Source organism: Pinus tabuliformis, chromosome 9 (assembly GCF_031772625.1).
Source record: "Pinus tabuliformis cultivar Carrire ecotype Pingquan chromosome 9, CPIR1, whole genome shotgun sequence".
NCBI classification, from domain to species: Eukaryota; Viridiplantae; Streptophyta; class Pinopsida; order Pinales; family Pinaceae; genus Pinus; species Pinus tabuliformis.
Window position 1 is genome coordinate 204374477 of NC_142307.1, and position 23723 is coordinate 204398199.

Genomic DNA, 23723 nt, shown 5'->3' on the forward strand with positions numbered 1-23723 from the left:
AATCCTTCGTATCTAGAATGATTAGCCTTGAGTACAACCCAACCATCTATGGAACATTCTCCTTCTCATTTGACTGTTACTCAGACCTGCTAAACCAATCCTTCGTATCTAGAATGATTAGCCTTGAGTAAACGGGTCCCTCAATCGGAATTTGATCTTTTAGGAGAATTACATAATTTGTTTGTAAAACCCCCCTGCTTCAGGCCATGAAAGATGTACCTATTTACGCTAAGACTATCAAAGAATATTGTTCTAAGAGGCTTGGGAAGAAAACAAATGATTCACTTACAATTCATGTTATGGGGAGATTATCCGACATTATGTTGGGAAAGGCTATGCCTATAAAATATGGGGATCTTGGGAACCCAATTCTAATAGCTCAGATTAACGGGGTAGATATTCTAAATGTACTGGTAGACTTGGATACTGCAGTTAATGTAATTACTTCTGAAACCATGCTTACACTCGGATTGCATGATCTTAAGCCAACCCCTACATTCTTAGAACTAGCTGACAGATTTACAATCAGATCGATAGGGAAATTTGAAGACATAACGATTTCAGTAGATTCTTGGTCCTATCCTATTGATCTCCTAGTCTTACATACACAGTCCCCAGTTGGTGGTCATCCCCTTATTTTAGGATGGCCATGGCTTGCAACCGCTGATGCCTATATCGGATGTTGGTCAGGAAACATGATAATTTCTAATGGGGAAAATACGAAAAATATTATTCTCTATCCCCCTATTGAACCAAGCTCATAGAAAAAGCCAAAGCAGAACTCTTTGTCTTTGGATGGGATTGAAATTGAATAGCAGGAACTCCAGCCAATGCTTACCATGGGGCAAGCCCTCTGCTTTAAGAATGAGACAGAGGATGATACTATCAGCACTTTTATTAGCAACCCTCATGCTGTTGCAGATCCAACTCGACAGTTTTTGGAATCAATCATGAGCTGTGAAACACAGGAAACTATCGAATCAGAAACCGAAGGTGAAGACATTCCTGTAACAACACTTTTTGATAGCATACCAGTGGAGATTGAGCTAGGGAAGACATTGAATATCAACCCGAATCTTTCACCGGCCCAAACTGAACAGATCCTGAAGATACTTCAAGAATAGAAATAAGATTTCACTTAGGATTATACTGATATGAAAGGTATCCTTGCCAATTTGTGTACTCATCATATTTACATCAAAGAAGATTGTCGACCTGTGAGACAACCCCAAAGAAGGATGAACCCTGCCTTGAAAAACATTGTCAAAGAGGAGCTCCAGAAGTTATTGGATGCAAGATTTATTTACCCAATCTCAGACAGCCAGTGGGTATCCCCACTGGTCATCGTTCCTAAAAAGAATGGTAAATGGTGGATTTGTGTAGACTATAGGGAGTTGAATAAAGCAACCTTGAAAGATCATTTTCCTCTACCATTTATCGACCAAGTCCTCAATACCTTGGCGGGGAAGAATCTTTTCTCTTTCTTGGATGGGTTTAGTGGGTATAACCAAATCCAAATAGCTCCTGAGGATTAGGACAAAACTACCTTTACATGCCCTTGGGGAACATTCACTTACCGAGTCCTTTCGTTTGGTCTTTGTAATGCACCTGCTACCTTTCAGAGGGCAATACTGGGGATTTTTTTTCTGATTTACTCGATGACAGTGTTGAAATTTACATGGATGACTTCATGCCATATGGGGGTTTATTCAAAGAAGGATTGGAAAACTTGGAGAAATTCCTTGAAAGGTGTAAACAAATGCATGTTTCTCTGAGTACAACAAAATTTCATATGATGATATAAGAGGGAGTACTTCTGGGACATTTTCTTTCGACTACTAGAATACAAGTTGATCCTGCCAAGGTTAAGGTAATTTTCAATTTTCCTGTTCCTAAGACACCGACTCAGGTACGTAGTTTTATTGGTTGCACTGGTTACTATAGGCGTTTTATAGAAATTTTTTCCAAGATTGCATTTCCACTTTTCTCGCTGTTAACTAAAGATGCAGAATTTTTATGGACAGATGATTGTGAAGTAGCTTTTGAAAAGATCAAGGAAATAATATTTCGAGCTCCAATCTTACGTGGTCCCAACTGGGAAATTCCATTTCATATCCACACAAATGCCTCTCAAATGGTTGTAGGGGCAGTGTTGGGACAACAAGAAGATAAGAAGTAATATGCGGTCTATTATGTTAGCAAGAATTTAACGTCTACTGAGATAAACTATATGGTAACGAAGAAGGAGTTCTTGCCTGTCATCTATGCTATTAATAAATTTCTACACTATATTACTGGGTATCCTACTTTTGTACATAATGATCACACAACAATTAGGTATTTGATGAACAAACCTGTAACTCCTAGGTGTATAACAAGGTGGTTGTTATTACTTCAATAATTTGATATCACCATTATAGATAAACCAGGAAAGGATAACATAGTTGCTGATTTTCTGTCTAGATTAAATGCTCATAACAAAGGAGAACCTGTAGAATATAACTTTTTGGATGAACATTTATTTTCAATTTCTACTAATACCCCTTGTTATGCATACATTGCTAACTATTTGGCTACATGAAAAGTACCTTAGCATTTGTCATACAAGGAACATCAGAGGATTATTCATCACAGTCCCCATTACTCATGGATAGCAGGTTATCTCTTTTATACAAGGGTGATTAGTAGATCATTCGTTGTGTAGTAGAAAGTGACATATATGAGGTTTTGAAAGCTGATCATGATGGCCCTTGTGGGGGACATTTTGCAGACAAGCTAACTGGCCACAAGGTGTTGTAGATGGGATATTATTGCCCTCTATCTTCAGTGACGCATAGAACTATGTTCGAAAATGTGATGGCTACCAATGGATGGGTCATCCTGGTCGCTCAGATGAAATGCCATTATAGCCATAGGTAGTTCTTGAGTCCTTGAAAAGATGGGCTATTGATTTTGTGGGTCCATTTAACCCATCCTAACATCAGAAAGTCCACATTTTAGTCTACAAAGATTATGTGACGAAGTGGGTAGAAGCCAAGGCTGTAGCAAAAGCAACAGAGCAGGTTGTCTCAAACTTTTTATTTGAAGAAATCTTTGCTAGATATGGTACTTCGAGAGAGATAATTTCAGATGGAGGAGCACAGTTCACGTCACACATGATAGCAAAGCTTACGGAAAAATATGATATCAAGCATAAGATAACAACCCCATATCATCCTTCAGCGAATGGTTAAGTGGAGAGCACAAGCAAAGTATTGGAAAACATTCGCACCAAGACCATGGAAAATCATCACCAGGATTGGGCTGAAAAACTTCCTAAAGCTCTTTAGGCATATAGAACAACATGGTAGAACATGACAGGATTCTCACCATTTGAACGTGTCTATGGAAAACACACATTGTTCCTGGTGGAATTTGAAATCAGTATGCTCATAACAACTCCGGAAGTAGGATTGGACCCCTCAGAAGCCTAGAAACACCGACTGGAATAACTAAATGAGCTTAATGAAATTCATTTAATGGTTGTCCAGAGGACTACTACCATACATCAGCAGAGAGAAAAATAGCACGATAAATTTATTAAAAATAAGGTATTTCATAGAGGGGATTAGGCATTACTATATGATTCTCACTTTAAGGATTTTAAGGGAAAGCTTCACTCGTGATGGCTGGGACCATATGTGGTTGATGCGGTATTTGACAATGGGAATGTCAAATTGGTTACAATCGATGATTCCCATGTTTCTTTCATTATAAATGGACATCGACTTAGACTCTACAACTAAGCTTAATGAAATTTGTTTAATGGTTGTTGAGAGGACTACTACCATACATCAGCAGAGAGAAAAATGGCACAATAAATTTATTAAAAATAAGGTATTTCATAGAGGGGATTGGGCATTACTGTATGATTCCAACTTTAAGGATTTTAAGGGAAAGCTTCGCTTGTAATGGCTGGGACCATATGTGGTTGATGCGGTATTTGACAATGGGAATGTCAGATTGGTTACAATCAATGATTCCCATGTTTCTTTCATTGTAAATGGACATCGACTTAGACTCTACAACTGAGCTTAATGAAATTCGTTTAATGGTTGTCCAAAGGACTACTACCATACATCAGCACAGAGAAAAATGGCACGATAAATTTATTAAAAATAAGGTATTTCATAGAGGGGATTGGGCATTACTGTATGATTCCCACTTTAAGGATTTTAAGGGAAAGCTTCGCTCGTGATGGCTAGAACCATATGTGGTTGATGCGATATTTGACAATGGGAATGTCAAATTGGTTACAATCGATGATTCCCATGTTTCTTTCATTGTAAATGGACATCGACTTAGACTCTACAACCACCCAGCCTCCAGAGAAGCCTTCATCAAACATCTCTATGAAAAATCTGGATTGAAGGTTGTTGGTGTAGAAGATACCTCCTTTGCACCTTTGAATTAATATATATATATATATATATATATATATATATAGATATAGATATATAATGTTGTTACTACTCACTTGTTTGTATTTTTGCAGGAGCTACTATTGAGGCACAATAATTGAGGAACTAAAAATTTCTTGAGTAATTGGGACAGTCACTCCATTAACACTGATATTCTTGAAAAAAATCTAATTAATTCATGTTGTTCTCCCGAAAATTTTCTACATATCGAATGTTGTTACTCCTGGGGTGTTGTTACTCTGTTACTTCTTCTACTCCACTACTGTTGTTACTCTCGAAAGTTTTTCTAAGTATCAGATGTTGTTACTCGGATGTTGTTACTCCTTAGATTCTATTACTCCTCGATTGTTGTTACTCTGCCGACGCTGTTACTCCTTGGATGTTGTTACTCCTCGGTTGTTGTTACTCCACCGATGTTGTTACTCCTCGGTTGTTGTTACTCCACTGATGTTGTTACTCTTTGGATGTTGTTACTCCGTCGTTACACTGCCAACTGTCATTTCTCTCAGGTAGGTCGCCAGGTACGTCTCTGTTGACTTTTACGTATTTTTTAAATATTCTATGGACAAGACATTGATGTGTCATGGATAGCCATTCATAAGTTGGTGGGGTGTCATCACAATTAATCGACGATGTAATTAAACCACACTAGTGATTAATCCATCACCATCATTAAATCTTGTGCGATGGTATGCTCCACGATCTTCATCATTATTTCGCATAATCATTGGCATGCGTTGGGATTTGAAACATGTACCTTCTCATTTAATGCAGAATAATTACCACACCATTCACCATAATTCAACATGATTCTCCTCGTTTCCTGAGAAATCACCTACCATTTTACCTTCATTCCACCTCATTCATTTTTTTTACATTGTTGTTACTGCAAGAAGTTGGTTGCTTTCACTCCTCCCAAAGGTCTACTGCGTCTAAAATGCTATTAAAGTTTCTACAGGATGGGCGGACTGGTTATGCATCATGAACCCAAGGATACAACCCTGGTCCATAGCAATGTAGATGTATGGCGGGTCTTTGTAGAGGTAGGATGGGATATTTATTTCAACAGATTGCAGGGGTTCGACGAGGGGATCATAGTAGAATTCACAATGAATCTGGATGATAATTTCTCACGAGTTAGAGGATTATAAATTCACATCACAGAAGAGGCCATTGTAGAAGTCAGTGGGTTAACACAATAGGGACAGAAGTGGTTCTCAAGGAAGGCTCCATTTCTCGAATTCCCAGAATTATTTTTGCAAGCTGGAGAAAGCGTTGTTTTGAAGGGAAGGGGGTATGACCGTAAGTCCTTGCCGCATCCATGGAGTGAGGTAGCAGGATTTGTCATGAAATATATAACTTGTGAAGGGTGGTTTACCACCTTGTTCAAATATCATTTCAAAATTCTAGCCCATCTTCGATTCCTGCAGGCACAAGTTCATTCTTTGAACATGCCTTTCTTCTTGATGAAGAGTCTTCAACTTATGGCGCAGTATGCTGGGCACTCACACCAAGTGCTGACAGTCCTCACAAACCACAACCTAGTTTGACTATTGGTCATCCATGCATTGACCCAATTACAAGTTCCTTGGGCCCAATTCCTTGAGATGATGGAGGAGGAAGTAGTAGCTGTTATAAATACTAGAGAGGAAGAGCCCAAGGAATTGGAGGAGCAAAAACCAACATATCCTACTGGCACAATAGGAGAGGAAGAAGAGCCCAAGGAATTGGAAGAGGAAGAACCAACATTTCCTTCTGGTACATTAGGAGGAGAGGAAGAACCAGAAGAATCAGAGGAAGGATTATCATACCCAGTTGGTACAGCGGGAGAAGAAGAAGAGCCCGAGGAAATGGAGAAAGAAGAAGATGAGCCGGAGGAAATGCAAGTGGAAGTAGAGGAAACGGTTGGTGACATAATTGAGGCTGCCACACGAGAACCAGTCCCATTAGTGGAACCTATTAATGCAGAAATGGAAGTGGAAGAGACAATTGGCAGCATAGTCAAGGCTGTGACACAAGAACCAGCCCTACCTGTGGAGCCTATTAATGAAGAAATGGAAGTGGAGGAAACGATTGGTGATATAGTTGAGGCTATCACACAAGAACCAACCTCACTTGTGGAACCTATCGATGAAGAAATGAAGATAATGGATGGAGTTGATGATGTTCTACAGGAATCAAATTTCATTAATGAAGCACAAGGAGAAGAAATTTCAGTCAAGGAGATGGCAAGTGATGCTGTTACACAAGGACCAGCATCACTTGCCCAAATAGACGTGGATGTTGAAATGAGTAGGGGTGCCACACAAGAACCACCACCAACTCAGTCAGGGCAGGAAAATGTGGAAGAGACAAACCCTGAGGTTGACGTTGTTCCACAAGAACCAGCGTCGACTGCAGGACAAGAGGCACTGCATGAAGAAGGCTCGACCCAATTGAGGAATGAAGGCAAGGAAGAAAACGAATTAGAGGTAGTAGATGGGACCAGTATAGACCAGGTGGAGAACATTCCCCACTTTCCATTTTAGGCCACAATGCCAAGAGGAGTGAGGAAGGTATGTTCCCCCCATGGTTTAACAGAATAAATTGTTATTCCTCCCATATTGAAGTTCGTCGGCCTGAAGAAGGGCACAACCATTGTTGGCTTGTTACTTGTAGATTCCCAGCAATGGCTTCCTGAAGGATATGCTGAGAAAGAAATTTTTGCAGAAGAATATAAACATCTAGGGACGAAGATGGCCAAGGAATATGACCTTGCTCAACTTCATGCTAACCATAGCCAGTCCAACCCAGATCTGAAGAGACGACGAGCTGAATGAGGACATGTAGACATACCAGTTGGGGGGAGATGTTGGGTGCCAAATCTGCATACTTTTTCCCTCCATTTTTACTCTCTCTCTCACTCCTTTGTATCATTTATATTCACTAATCACTCTAAATGCACAAGGTAAACCCTCTTCCATTGTCTTCCTAGAATATTTAATTAATGAAGTAATAGTCATGGAGATTTTACCTATGCGAGTTACTAATTTTGACATTTCTGCAGATCTGGTGGTCAAAGGTTACAGATGCAAATCACAGAAGTGATTCCGAGCTTCCAACACCATATCAACAAGCACTATAACAACATAATGGATTCCAGGCCTATTCCAGACCTTTCTTGTCTTTCTCTTGGCAACTAGTTGGTCATTTCAATGATTGTACATTGATAGACATTAGTTGCCATATTGGGAGACAATTTTCTCTGAGTATTGTATAATAAGGGTTTCAATGCTATGAATCTAGGTTAGTCGTGCAAGAGGTTGAGATTGTAATAGAATACTATTTAATTAATTGAATGCAAGTTATTCTGTTGTTCTCTCTATAAGATGTGAATCTACTATAGCCCTGGTCAGAGAGTTGGGCCCACTCTTCTGATCAGGGGATACATTATTTCTGTGAGTTGTTATTTTGTTTGTTTTGGTTTATTTCAATTGATGTTACAGTACTTTAATTAATTAATGTGAATTATTTTTATAATTCTGCAATTTTTTCGTATTTACTGTCACTGTGGTTCTTTAGTTAACTCAGTTATTGAATCTAATATTGGTGATTGGATTGTGTCATTTCTACCTACATATATTTTGCGCGTTACCTTGAAATAATGTGTGCACCCGGATTGGTAAATTAAATGTGGAAAGGGGTTGAATTGGTATTCACACTCAGACACCAACAGAGGTTGAAGTAGAAAATGTCACAGGTACTGATACATCTGGTGAGGAATCCATGGTTGAAGTAATATTGGAAGATAAGCAACAACAACAGGTGCCACAACATGTACTAGATACCAATCAGGCTCCATTAGGTGGTGAATTAAAGAAAGATACACTGTTGGTTAAAACTTCAACATATCACCATCCACATCACCCTACAAGAAAACAACCAACACGATGGCAAGAAATTAGCCACAAGGACAACCCCCGCATGACAGATAGAGAGGGGCGACAATCCACCCACAACACATCAACATAGAAGAGCCGTCAGGGTCAACTTCCATCTCAAGCAAGCGAGGCACCATCTAGATCGAGGGTTCACCTTTCTCTTAGATGGCTAGATGCACGTGCATGGTACCGGTGGGCTACTCTTTTGAGTAGCTCTTATTATTTGTGTTATTCTTATGTTTCGGGGATGAAACATGTTTAAGAGGGGTGGAATGTAGTATACCTAGGGGGGATAGTATGGGATATAGAGGGAGGTACCCAAGGGAATAATGTAATAATGGGATGTGCCATAGTTAATAAATAAAGTGGTTAACCCGCATCATGTAAGGGACCACAAGTAGTTAGAAATAATGTAATAAGGCCATTATATTAGATATATGCTATTGAGAGAACCATGGTAATGACCCATGGTATTGTATGTATGAATCCTATATAGAGGCTATAGACTCCCCATGGAAAGATGTTAAGGAATATTGCATGGACAATCATATGGCTTGTGGAGTGTTCTCCTTCCTTAAGGAGTGATTATATGGTGTTACCCTACCTCAAGGGTTTGATCAATAAATAGCAGCATTTTCATGTTATAGTATTGGGTCAATCTTGTTATTTCTAGGTATATTATCTTTATCATACATTTGCATGTTAGATCTATTAAAAAACTATATTCCATGAAATTTAAGTCACTTTTTACGAAATTCAAATCCAATGGTCGAAAAGAAAGTTATGACGATTTTCATCGAGACACATGTTTGAGACTGAATTGTGTAGCCTACAAAAACCTTAAATTACTTGGACCATAACTATGAAAATATAGTGAACCAGGGTCTGAAATTGTAACCAAATGTTTATTGAAATTTCAACTTCTCATGGTAAAATTTCATAGTATGAAGGTTCACAAAAAAAAATTATAGCGAAAATTCCATAATGACCTATTTGAAGCAGCAAAACCCTATGATCAAGAGCTCTGATACCAAATGTTATGTATCCAGATCAAAATAACACAGAAACATAAGCAAAGATAGATCAATGACTTGTTAATAAATTAATTGAGGGGGGAACCTCCCTTTACATCACATAAATGAACAATTCTTGGATAATTCAAATTCTATGCCTCCTTGGTATATATAGGGGTCTAAGGGGTCAAAATATAATTAGGGCCTACATAACAATAACAATGTAAGGGCACAAAAATGATAATAATGGGCTTCTATGGGACACAATAATAACAATATCAGGGATAAACTAGTATCATAGGGACCTAACATACTCTATTAATCAAACAAACTATAACTAATCATAAACCTAATCTAATGCAAAAGGAGATCATGATCATGTAAAACTGAACTTTCAATGGAGCCATTCAAGTTGCTTCCAAACTACAAACATAAATATATCAATGACTATTAAAAATATGAAGAAATGTGTAAAAGTAAATATATTTACCTTTATAACATTCATAAGAGAGAGGGGGTCTCCTCTACTAGTAGAAGTGTTTGTGAGAAAATACTCTTCTAACCAAGACACAATTCTATCTTGATATTTAGAATGGTTAACTTGGAAACACTGAAAAAATTCCAAATATGATCATTCATTTAGTGAAATAGTGCTACCAAGAGAATCTTGTGGAAAAAACCTAACATGATATAGCTCATGACATAATCATCAGCGACAAGTGACTCTGCCCCATTCTCCTGACAAGTCCGTAAACCTTCAAATGTTGGAAAATCAAATTTCAGTGGCTTGGTAAGATCAACTGATGTATATCAACTTCAATTATTCAATGTATCAAGGAGACCATTATTAAATAGATGGCCACTATTATAACTATTGGTTTTCATTAGATTCTTTGATATCACCAAATTGATCATTCACAACACAAGATTCTTCATTGATCATAAATGGAGATGGATAAACATGAGAGATTTCAAGAATTTTCAAAGCTATATAATTTAATTCTTCCCATACAGAGGATTGAAAATCAGAAAATATATGGGAAATAATTTAATTATTTTCCTTTTCCATATGTAAGACTTTATTTCCTTGTCCCTGATTAAAATCTAGCTCAACGGAATGATAATCTCGAGTATTTGAAATAACTTCTTGTGTAGCAATATTATTACATATTTCAATATAGAAGGAATAATTCTAGATGAAACAAGATGGAAATAATCTCTTGAAGAAACATCAATTCCCATAGGAAACTCTTATATACTCAAATCATATTCCAATCCTAAAATTTTCACATTTAAATCCTCTTATGAGATCAACAGGCCAGCAATGTGCATGTTATGCTCTATGGAATTATTTAGACACTCAATATCATCCAAGAAAATGCCTTGGTCATTGCAGGGATGAAATGATAACAATATATCATGAGGATATTTATAAATGATTTCTATTAGAGGATTTTTGGGATCATTGCAAAGCCTAAAAATCAACTTGTTCCAAGCACATCCCAATCATATTATACAACTCAAAACCCCAAGCCTCGCCTCACATTTCCTTATATTTTATTTCTATCTCTTTCTATATTTTGTCTTTAATTTCATCTTGAATAGCAAAGGTGATTGTCACTATTTTCATGTGTTTTCCTGCTAAATTAGTTTACATTTCAGTAAATTTTCTTATCTAATGGTTGTGAGACCTTGCATCCCTTTTTGCTAATTCCTAGGGTGGATGATCATTGGTTACTGGATAAAGCATTGTGTCATAATATACTAGAATGAGTCATCTTGGTTAGATATAGGAAGGACGAATGAAATGTTTAGATTACATGCCAACTTGGATACTCTAACCACTACTTGCGTAGTCAAATCAATTGCTGTTTTTTTTATCTCTTTTTTTATTATATTGTTTGAATTTTATTTAAACAAGTTTCTCTGATGATAGATAGGAAGTTTTTTCCATTGTTATTTTTTTAAAGATCAATTTCTTAGTTACAACACTTTTCCTTATTCTTTGGACTGAATTGGTTGATAGTGTCTTATATAGTTTATTGTAACTAGTTGAAGAAAGCTATCCATAATGTTATTGTTAAACTATTGAAGTGGTTGAACTAAAGTTTTGGAATTTGTATTACATTTCTCACTACTCTATAATATAATTCACATTGTTTTTGTTTAATTTGTCAGAGTCACAAGTTCCTTTACATGCAATGCTTCCAGCTAGGTAGGCCCCTCTGGTGAATGCACTTGAATAGGTTATGTCTATGTTTAATATATTGTTATAGACATATTTGGGCACTGCAATCCCAATCACATATGTCCATAAACTAAGGGCTTCTAAACCCCTAAAAGTGTTGTTTCATACCCTAAAGGAACAAGGTTAGTTGATTACATCATCTCCCATAAGTTCTCCATGAAAAACTACTCAGAACTGGTCAAAACAGGACCATACAGACTGCTCCATGCATAGGGTGCGATGCATCTCACCTATTACACATGGGGGGTGTGATGCATATTGGAAAGCCCTTCTATAGGGTGCAATGAGCGAAGAGAAGACAAATGGCAGAAGCAGTTTGCTAGGTGGAAACTCAAAGAATCTTCTAGAAACTGCTCATTTGACACTTGCCTCTCTAAATTCACCCAGAGATGAGTAAGAGATCTGAAATCTCCAAGTGGAACCAAGAACTATCAGTGAAATGACACTAATCAAAATCCCAGAAGCTGACTCACTCTCTTGTAAACATCTATATATGGATCCCTCATCCTAGAGATCCAAGGGGCTGGAATTTTGTAATTTGCAAGGAAGTGCTGTTGGTTTCTCTTTGAAGACATTGTTGGGTGATCTTGATCTGTATGAGGTGAAGAGGGCTTTCATGCTAGGAGGATGATGCTGGATCAGATAGCTTGGTTGTAAATCCTCTCTTCTACTACTTCTATCAATAAAGCTATTTGAGTTTTCCTCCATGTGCTTGTATATCTCTGAATCTTGTATTTGTATATGCATTTATATGGTTAATGTACATCTGATCCTACATTATTTATGGTTATAGATATCTATGCTTTGATGGTATTTTGTTGCCTTGACTCTACAGGTGTTCTTTGAAGCGGGATAAGTGAGAAAGGAGTGGTGAAAGCTCTATCAAGGGAGAGAGGAAACGAGCAAGGAGACTAGCAAAAGACTGAGGTTGGTACTCTCTACTTCTCTCTCATCTATCTCTCATAAAGGAAAACACAAGTTACTTTAGTTTGTTTGTTTCTAAGATAGCTAACCATCTTAGTGGGACTAGCAGCTTTGAATGGACACTAGTTTTCCTGATAACAAAATGGCGGCTCCACTGGGGAGCGAATAGTTTGTTTGTTTTGTAATTGTTGTTTGCTTTATAAACCACAGACGAAGCCTGAAGTTAAGCCAGCTAGCCTTCGAACTTCTTTTGCTCTGCAACCGCAAAGTAGATCAACGTTGCTTTAGTCAATCTCTGGGTTGGTTTATGAACTAAACATCTAGCTTGCAAACATCCGAAGTGCCCTGGTGGTAGCTCAAATAACCTCATTAGATCAGCCCCTATACTTTGTTTTTACTGACAATCATTAGCTCAACCTAAATCCCTAAACTTAGTTGCAAACTATGAGTGAAAACCAAGCACAGTCTCGTCCCTGGACCATCGCACTGTCTCTTCTTGGCAACCTGGATGCATCGCACCTCCCGTGTGTTGCAGGTGAGATGCATCCCTATTTCCCTATGTTACAGGTGCGATGATTGACTAAGATTGTTTATGCCTCCAGATTTTGGTTTTTTCCTCATTGTCTTCAGCTTTATTCAGTAGTTTTGTTGTCTATGATCAGTATATCTTTGTTGAAACCATCTTCCTTTGCATTACTCAGCCTCCATCAGAAGGAATTGTGAATGCTTTTTATGTATTTTTCATCATTTATAGTTCTCCTTTGCAAATAGTAGCTTAATCAAACTGTCGTCTTTTGATTTGAAAGTGTTGCAAGTGTCGTTTTCAGTCAAGAAAAAGAGTGTCACAAAGCATTCTTCTTTTAGATAGTCGATTACAATTTTGCCATTGTATTTCATTTGAATCATTAGTATTTCAAGTGTCAAAAGTAGTTTTTAATTCAAAATCGCAAAGTGTCGACTTGACCTTACTTTCATTTTTTGAAAGGAAAATTATTAGTACTGTTGCTTTGAAAGAAGATAGTTTAGATCTATACTTAGTTTTCTTTTTTTCATTCTCACATTAAGGAAACTGAAAAACAATACATGCATGTGCATTTGAATTAAGATTGTATGCTGAAGTTGATTTAGGAAAAGTGCATCAAGTGTGTGCTCTCTGCTCTATGTTGAAAGAATTTCATCTCTCTTTCCTTAGAAGCTAGGATTTTCATTGCAAAAAGAAAGTAAATCTAGGAATTGTATATCTACATCATGCGGTGAACCTTAAATACAAACTTCTTAAGAAATATCAACTGTAAAATAAACTTCAATAAACATAAAAACGCTTTGGAACCTAACGCACAACATCTAGAAGTCTAGGCTAGAGACGTATTTCAACGTCGTAAAGCCTGGTAACTATCAATTTCATCGTAGGTTGGGTGATTCCTCCTCTTTGAGATGACAAGTGCCAGTACGGACTTGTGCTCTCACGTACTGCCGAGTATATATTGGGGTACCACAATAGGCTACATCCTTTATCCTTAGGAAGTCGTGTCTGTCGCCCTATCGATCGCAATGCACTGAACATAACATTCAGGAAGATTGACTGTCGTATCATAAAAAGTATTCTGCAGTTTTGCGATTGGTTTGGTAATTCCTCTATCTAGATTTCCAGAGTAGTCACTTTAGTTCCTTTTCAGACTCCTTAAAAGAAAAGGTCCATCTGAGCACTTGTCACTTCAGGGTCATTAAAAATCGAAGGCGACTAGAATCATCTTTAGCTTTTTCGCGACTCTTAAGAATTGAAAAATCAAGTTGTGTCAAAGCGTCATAAAATTTATTTTAATCGAAATAACGTCATTGTTCCCTCATTGGTCTTAGGTTGAGAAAAATTGAGTCTACCGATCAAGGATTTCCCCTTGGGGGAAATCCTAGTCCTTTTTCTTCTTGGGGAGATGTTGGTGCTCCACATATGGCTACATTGTCCCTTCCAAGACTCACAATTGGCCTGCTAGTATGGCCTTTCTCAACCTCTATCATTCAAAACACCGCAATTCCTTAGCAATCCATTCAACAACTAGATGAAGTTGCTCCCCTACCTCCTACTTCGGTTGTTTCTCCCTCTCCTTCTTCCTCTTCGCTTGGTGAAGCTAGTAATGCTAAAAACCAAGTAACTAAGAATAAGAAGAAAGGGAAGGAGGAGAAGAAGAAGAATCCAACAGCAAAAGGGGAAACCACACATCATCTGGCAAAAATCCACACAGTGCACCTTCCAAACCTAAATCTCCATGTGTTATAGACATATTTGGGCACTGCAACCCCAATCACATATGTCCATAAACCAAGGGCTTCTAAACCCCTAAAAGTGTTGTTTCATACCCTAAAGGAACAAGGTCAGCTGATTACATCATCTCCCAGAAGTTCTCCATGAAAAACTACTCAGAATTAGTCAAAACAGGACCATACAGACTACTCCATGCATAGGGTGTGATGCATCTCACCTATTACACACGGGGGTGCGATGCATACTAGAAATCCCTTCTGGTGAGATGAGCGAGAGTAGACAAATGGCAGAAGTAGTTTGCTAGGTGGAAACTCAAAGAATCTTCTAAAAACTTCTCATTTGACACTTACCTCTCTGAATTCGCCCAGGGATGAGTAAGAGATCATGAAATCTCCAAGTGGAACCAAGAACTATCAGTGAAATGACACTAATCAAAATCCCAGAAGCTGACTCACTCTCCTGTAAAAATCTATATATGGATCCCTCATCCTAGAGATCCAATGGTTGGAATTTTGTAATTTGCAAGGAAGTGTTGTTGGTTTATCTTTGAAGACATTGTTGGGTGATTTTGCTTTGTATGAGGTGAAGAGGGATTTCATGCTAGGAGGATGATGCTGGATCAGACAGCTTGGTTGTAATCCTCTCTTCTACTACTTCTATCAATAAATCTATTTGAGTTTTCCTCCATATGCTTGTATATCTCTGAATCTTGTATTTGTATATGCATTTATATGGTTAATGTACATTTGATCCTACATTGTTTATGGTTATATATCTCTATGCTTTGATGGTATTTTGCTGCTTTGACTCTACAGGTGTTCTTTGAAGTGAGACAAGTGAGAAAGGAGTGGCGAAAGCTCTATAAAGGGAGAGAGGAAACGAGCAAGGAGACTAGTGAAAGACTGAGGTTGGTACTCTCTGCTTCTCTCTCATCTATCTCTCATAAAGGAAAACACAAGTGACTTTAGTTTGTTTGTTTCTAAGATAGCTACCCGTCTTAGTGGGACTAGCAGCTATGAATGGACACTAGTTTTCCCGATAACAAAATGGCAACTCTACTGGGAAGCGAATAGTTTGTTTGTTTTGTTACTGTTGTTTGCTTTATAAACCACAGACGAAGCCTGAAGTTAAGCCAGCTAGCCTTCGAACTGCTTTTGCTATGCAACTGCAAAGTAGATCAATGCTACTTTAGTCAATCTCCGGGTTGGTTTATGAACTGAACATCTAGCTTGCAAACATCCTAAGTGCCCTGGTGGTAGCTCAAATAACCTCATTAGATCAGCCCCTATACTTTGTGTTTACTGACAATCATTAGCTCAACCTAAATCCCTGAACTTAGCTACAAACTGTGAGTGAAAACCAAGCACAGTCTCATCCCTGGACCATCACACTGTCTCTTCTTGGCAACCTGGATGCATCGCACCTCCCGTGTGTTGCAGGTGAGATGCATCCCTGTTTCCTTGTGTTACAGGTGTGATGATTGACTAAGACTGTTTCTGCCTCCATATTTTGGTTTTTTCTTCATTGTCTTTAGCTTTATTCAGTAGTTTTGTTGTCTATGATCAATATATCTCTGTTGAAACCATCTTCCTTTGCATTATTTCAGCCTCCATTAGAAGGAATTGCGAATTTTTTTTATGTATTTTTCATCATTTACAGTTCTCCTTTGCAAATAGTAGCTTAATCGAACTATCGTCTTTTGATTTGAAAGTGTCGCAAGTGTCGTTTTCAGTCAAGAAAAAGAGTGTCACAAAGCATTCCTCTTTTATATAGTTGATTACACTTTTGCCATTGTATTTGATTTGAATCATTAGTATTTAAAGTGTCAAAAGCAGTTTTAAATTCAAAATCGCAAAGTGTCGACTTGACCTTACTTTTGTTTTTTGAAAAGAAAATTGTTAGTATTGTCACTTTGAAAGAAAATAGTTCAGATCTATACTTAGTTTTCTTTTTGTCATTCTCACATTAAGGAAACTGAAAAACAATACATGCATGTGGATTTGCATTAAGACTGCATGTTGAAGTTGATTTAGGAAAAGTGCATCTAGTGTGTGCTCTCTGCTCTATGTTGAAAGAATTTCATTTCTCTTTCCTTAGTAGCTAGGATTTTCATTGCAAAAGGAAAATAAACGACTGTTTATCATCTTAGATTGCATATTTAGGAATTGTATATCTATATCACGTGGTGAACCTTAAAGGAAAACTTCTTAAGAAAGATCAACTGTAAAATAAACTTCAATGAACATAAAAACGCTTTGGAACCTAACACACAACATCTAGAAATCTAAGCTAGAGACGTATTCTAGTTTCGTAAAGCCTGGTAACTATCGCTTTCATCGTAGGTTGGGTGATTCCTCCTCTTTGAGACGACAAGTGCCAGTACGAACTTGTGCTCCCATGTACCGTCGAGTATATATTGGGAGACCACAATAGGCTACATCCTTTATCCTTAGGAAGCCATTTCTACCGCCCTATCGATCGCAATGCACTAAACACAGGATTCGGGAAGATTGAATGCCATACCATAAAAATTATTCTGCAGTTTTGCGATTGGTTTGGTAATCCCTCTATCTAGATTTCTAGAGTAGTCACTTTCGTTCCTTCTCAGACTCCTTAAAATAAAAGGTCCATCTGAGCACTTGTCACTTCAGGCTCATTAAAAATTGAAGACGACTAGAGTCATCTTTAGCTTTTTGTCGACTCTTAAAAATTGAAAAAGAAAGTTATGTCAAAGCGTCATAAAATTCATTTAATTCAGAATAATATTTTCCCCTTTTTATTTTGAGTTGATCAAGTAATCCGCAATTGTGGAATAAAGTCAATCAAAACCACATCGTTCACGGAGACTAACGAGTCAACTGTCTTCGACTCCGGAAACGAAACCATTATGGGCCAAGTGATCTCGTTTAACTGGGTCAAAGTCTCCTAGTTTGTTTGAAACCTGTGTTTCAACATCCTCAGAAACTCCAGTTACTCCAACTATTTATGGTATCCCTGCCTCTACAGAAGAAGTTCCATAGTTACAAGAGGACACTAGAACTGATCCTACTGTAATGGTAAACACATATATTCCTGAACCAGCTCCATCTAGGACTGATTCGGAAGGTGTTAACCCTCCAACATCTATCACTACAGAGTGTGTACCTTCTTCGGCACCAGAAATATTTTACGGACCTGACAGTTTGCCTCTTCCACCTGGACTGATTGCAATGGAAGAGATTGTGGAGGATATTCCATCCAGTACCCCACTGCATTTTGGAACTAGGATCCACCTATACCCTTCTAATTCAGAAGTTAGTCAACCTTCATCGCAAGTTCTTGTAGAATCGCTAGGAAGTATTTTGGATAGACTCAATATGTCTGAACAACCATCGACATCTAGGACTGTGTCATCTGATACAACAGTAGAAAAACCTCCTGCCACTACTCTGACAATGTTCGTTGGCATACCACCTATCCCAACTAGCTCTCAACCACTAGATGGAGTCCACCTAGGGACTATTTCGACAGTATGGTCTGTTCCCATTTGTTCATCTGGAATAATATCTAGAATTTCTTATGTTGAGTCTTAGCAAATTGATCCTTCAAAATAGTATCAATTTGGGTAGTCCAGTCTACAAAGACCAATTTTCCCTTTGAACACTGGATTGCCGCCATATGGGGGGCAATATGCCTTTTCATTGTTCCCTCCAAGAGAACAACCATATGAGAGTTCACAATAGAATTCAGGTCAAGCTGGAATTACATCTAGTGGTTTGGTGCCAATACTGCCTCAACAACCAAGAGTTGTATATTCAATGCAACCAAATCTACCTGTGTCGAATATTCCCACTACACCAGCTATTGTAATGGTGTCGCAAGTATAAGTGCTGCCTGTTGTATGTCAACCTCAAGTCTCTCAGGTCATAATACAACAGCCTCTTGTCTCAACGACTCAACCACAATCGTCGATTAGTGGCTCCTTAACTAAAGCGACTCAGGCTCAAATGGGTACTATCACCCCTCATCTTGGTCAAACATCTAGTATTGGACAATAGAAAATGGCTTCACAACCCTGGCTGATGCAATATCAACAACCGCAATTCCAACAAGCTTACCGAGGACTTGAGCAACAAAGCTTTGCGGGTAATGGGCAGTCGTATATTCAAAACGGTCACCATCAATCATGTCATAATGGTTATGCCCATCAACCTTATCAAAGTTATCAGCATCAAATACATTATGCTGGTATGCAAAGACCCGCTGCTCAGGCGATCCCATCTTATCCTGGGTATGCTTCGCCAAACTTGAATCAATAGTTGCCTTTCGTCGCAATGTTGGGATTACCAAATCTGAATCGTCTAACAAATGATCCAATTTCTTACGCCCCTTGGTGGCCGGTGATTCCTCATAAACTTCTGTCAAATATTCCTAAATTCAATTGAAATCCGGGTGAAGATCCGTCGAATCATGTGATGACCTTTCATCTGTGGTGTTCGTCCAACACTCTCAATGATGATTCGATCAGGCTTCGCCTTTTTCAGTGAACGTTAACTGGTCCAGCAGCAAAATGGTACATCGAATTGCCTAGAGCTTCATTCGATAACTTCAGCGCCCTTGTGATGAGCACCAAAAATGGATAATTATATGGGCTCATTCAACCTCCTAATTCAAATTAATCCACCATTCTCATTATTTTATTGCATGCTTTTGATTATGTTTTTGCTAATAGAGTGAATTGGGTTAGTCATTATGCCAACAAGTCTAATGGGTGCTTTGTGCAGATTTTTAGTCAATTTTGAGACAAAATCAAAGGTTTTAATGAGCACTTGGCAGCCAAATTCGTGGAAGAACAAGGGAGAGGATTTGTAGGAAGGTGTCTCCTTCATTTCTGGGCCCTTACCTCGAATTCTCCACCATCAGCTCAGAGTTCAAGGGCCACCAAATCGATTATCACAAGGGCAGCCGAGCAAGGGCTAGTAAAGGTGCTGTTAACTACAAGTTTTGGCAGCCGAGTTCATAAAGTTTAGGAGGGATGTTGGGGTCCTCAATTTGTATAAATAAGAAGGCTTAGGGCCTCATTTTAGTTAGTCACTTTGTAGGTAGAAGTTAGCTAGTTTGTAGTTCAATTTTAGTCATTTTTTAGGCAGTAGGTTAGCTTTGCATTTCAGCACATTTTCAAGCTTTTCCTTGTGGACAGTTTTTGATGTAAATATTATTTCTTGAGCAATAAAGATGAATCCAGCTTTGCACCAGCTCTAATCTTCCTTAGGAGGCTGTAGCTCTTGGGGTTGGGCCCAACCCAAGTGCCCAGTACCTCCTTTGTTTACCTTTATGTCTTTTTGCTACATTCTTAGAATAGAATCTGCTATTTAGATTTAAATCTTGTTTTGTTATTTAGGTTGCTTCTTAAAAAAAGTTTTTTATGTTCAGATTGAGTTGATAGGTTATTAACAGGGAAGATATCTAGAAAAATACCATCAAGGACCTCTGATCTCACCTCTCCCTCAATGGGATCATGAGCTGGGACAAAGGTGACCTTGCTGCCAACAAAAACACTGTCATTGCCTCACCATGCAATCATTAGTGTTAGATTCTCATTTGCAGAAGTTGATACCAGTTGTGGTTAAGCATTTAGATTCATGGTTGTTCAGTTTGCATAACTATTTCACGTGATTTCATTGCAAATAAACTTCTTTTCATTTCCTTTGCTGTTACTTAGGCCAGATTAGAATAAAGTAGCTAGGTCATCGTTTTTCCAAGTCATTGTTTGTTCAGTTTGAGAAGTAACTTGCAGAGCACCTGTAACACTTCTCTATCTGCCCATACTCCATCAATCTCCTCTGCTCCATCCCCTAACTTGGATTCTTGCCTCACGTTTGCCACACTTTCTCACACAACCCTAATTTTTTTGCAACATTGCTTCATTCCTCCTTGAACAAATCTAGCCATCTTCATCTTTCCTCAACTCCATCCACCAAGTCCTAGACCTCCTTACACCCCTGTCCTACCTCCATACTCACTCCTTCACCTTGCTCTCTCCATCCATCCTCCAAAATCCCATTTCTGAACAACCTGTAGAAAATTACATACATCTTGTAGAAATTCCAGAACATCGTGTAGAACCCCTGCAAACTTCCTGTAGAGGCTCACAAATGAGGTTTCTTGATATCCAAACTCTATGAAACTCTCTGGAAGGGTGTTAGGGACCCCTTAGGCCCTCTTCTAACCTTCCCAAACTCCTGCAAGCATTTCCTTTCGCCAATCCTCCTCTGCACAGTCAAAATAGTCAAAGCACATGCATGATAATTTTGACAACTTACTCAAAAATACAAAAATATGTTTCTTTTCAGATTTCACTTCAGAAATAGCTTAGTCACATGCATTTTACATTTCTAAGAGCCAATGGCATTCCTTTATGTAGCTTTCATCATTTTTCTTGCACCAGTAGGGTTAGTCGGTAAAACTAGGGTTTGCATTTCCTTTCCGCTTTCAGTTTCTTTCTGCAAGTAGATTAGCCCCCTTTGAGTTAGCTTTCATCCATCATTTAAAAAAATTCTTCTAAGAGCTCATAGAAGTTGGCTTAATCTCCTAGCGGACTTGTGCCAGCTGATCAAGTGACAGTCGCGGCAAGAGCTAGTACTTGTGCATACAGCACCGTCGCTTCCAAGTTTGTTACGAACTACCGGGTTGATAAAATTAAAGAAGGGAGTTCCAGGAGTTGCAGCATTATTGCTACAATACTGGGGCCCACCACCTTGCCACAACCTTTTTAACCCATTTTCAGTTACCCATAAGGTATGAAATAGGAATGGAGCTTCTTACCAATTTTAAGCAGACAACAGCCACTCACATATCTGATCATATTCATGAGTGGGGACGTCATCGTAGAATGGTAAAAACATATGTTCCCGATCAGCTACTAACTGAATGGTTTATTAAGTCATTGTTACCTTCTATTACAGAAGATGTGGCTAAGGGGGGAGTTGTCACTAAAGAGCAAGTCATTGCTCGTGTACAATATCTAGACTTGATCTATACTCAGTCTGGCACACTCTATAACAAAATTCCTGATGCTCCTAGACCATAGTTTTCCGTTCCTCCTCCTCCTAAATCAAGCAAAGACTCTCATGCTGGCGATGGCGTGATAGGTACAACCAGCACAAAAACCGCAAAGGCTACATCTAAAAAAGCCCGTATGGTTTCTGGTCAAAATGCAAATGAAGAACTTCTTGCCTCAGAGGTTAATGTTGTGTCGGCCAACAAAGGCAAAGAACCGAAGCAACTAGGGGGCAAGAAGAAAGGGAAAAGCAAAAAGAAGAAACAGGATGATTCATCTCCTGAAAAATCTTCTGCAAACCCTTCTGGGAAAAAGAAACCTCCTTCGCCATGTCACATATGTGATGAAGACCATTGGATGAGTGATTGTCCACATAGAGCTGAGATTAAGAAGTTCTTTAAGACCTCAAAAACCTCAACAGTCTTAATGGATCCGTTTCCAAACCCAAAAACCAATCTGGTTGCTAGCAACAATGATTCCCCATCCCAAGTGCTTATGTTGTCCATTTTGAAACAACAAAATGATGCTTTGATATCAACAAGGAACAAAGATTACGGGAATCCACTGCTGTCAAACAACAAGGCTGCAGATCAACCTAGTAGTTTGACAACAACTTCAACCGAAGTTGTGCCACCCATCATTCCTAAGCTAACAATAAAGCTGCCAAAGGGAGTAGTACACAAATCGACATTTAATCCTTGTTCCTAAGCAACATAGAATTATAATATAGTAGAGGATCTGGCCCAATCGTCGTCTGCTATGTCGACACTTGAAGTATTGCAAAATTGCCCCTCCCAAAAGCAGGCTCTATTATCATCAATAGGTGGGATTGGTTTTGTTGGGTATACGACCAAAGTCCCACATTGACTAGAAGTGGGGAGGATCATGGGTATATAAGGATGGAAAAATATCTCCATTGTTATGAGGCCTTTTTGGGGTAAGTCCAAAAGCAAATCCATGAGGGCTTAGGCCCAAAGTGGACAATATCATACCATTGTGGAGATATGTGGTGTCCAGAGTCCTTACAAGTGGTATCAGAGCCATGCTCCGAAGTTAGCCAAGTGGATGAATCCTTGGAATGCCGAATGAAGGTGGTGGGCCTCGGTAATATCACGATGGGATCTGTGGATGAGCTTGGTTAGACAGGCGGTATGCTCTGGATTCTTCATGGACGTGTCCTGGTCCCAACACGGTGAAGAGGAGTTGACCTGGGATAGAGCAAGCTCTCGAGGCAGGTGGTGCTCCATGTAAGGCGTGTGCTTCCAACGCATTGGAGCGGAAATCCTAGTTGGTAGAGAGCGGATGGATGGATAATCATTTGAGGGGACGCTCGATGGTCCTTTGTTCGAGGGGAGGATTGTTGGGTATACAACCAAAGTCCCACATTGACTAGAAGTGGGGAGGATCATGGGTATATAAGGATGGACAAATATCTCCATTGGTATGAGGTCTTTTGGGGGTAAGTCCAAAAGCAAATCCATGAGGGCTTAGGCCCAAAGTGGACAATATCATACCATTGTGGAGATATGTGGTGTCTAGAGTCCTTATAGGATTGACCCAACAGATTCCAATCTTGTGGCCTTTAATCATAAAGGATTTGAACCTCAGTTACCAGCTCAACTCGCTTTCCTCATCCAAGTGAAAGCCCTCAACAAAACTGTTCATCGAAAAATTATTAATGAGGGGGCATCTACCTGCATTATGTCAATGAGTTGCTGGAAAAATTTAGGATCACCACCCTTTTCAAGATCATCAATGACATTAAAAGAATTTGATGGATGAACATACACCTCGTACGGGATTTTAAGTAACTTACAAGTTGAACTGGGGGGCAAGACAGTAGAAATTGACATCGAAGT

The 23723-nt window shown here is 38.7% G+C and overlaps 1 protein-coding gene across 1 annotated transcript; it reads left to right on the forward strand.

The window, feature by feature from the left end:
* Positions 1-206: 206 nt before the first annotated feature.
* On the forward strand, positions 207-764 carry LOC149147851 (uncharacterized). The gene has a single exon (XM_089441974.1). It carries the CDS (start codon positions 207-209, stop codon positions 762-764), a length of 558 nt encoding a protein of 185 aa, XP_089298100.1.
* The last annotated feature ends 22959 nt before the right edge of the window (positions 765-23723 follow it).

Bases quoted from the DNA above. Each gene is read 5' to 3' on its own strand.
- LOC149147851 (XM_089441974.1), top strand. From the start codon at position 207: ATGAAAGATGTACCTATTTACGCTAAGACTATCAAAGAATATTGTTCT.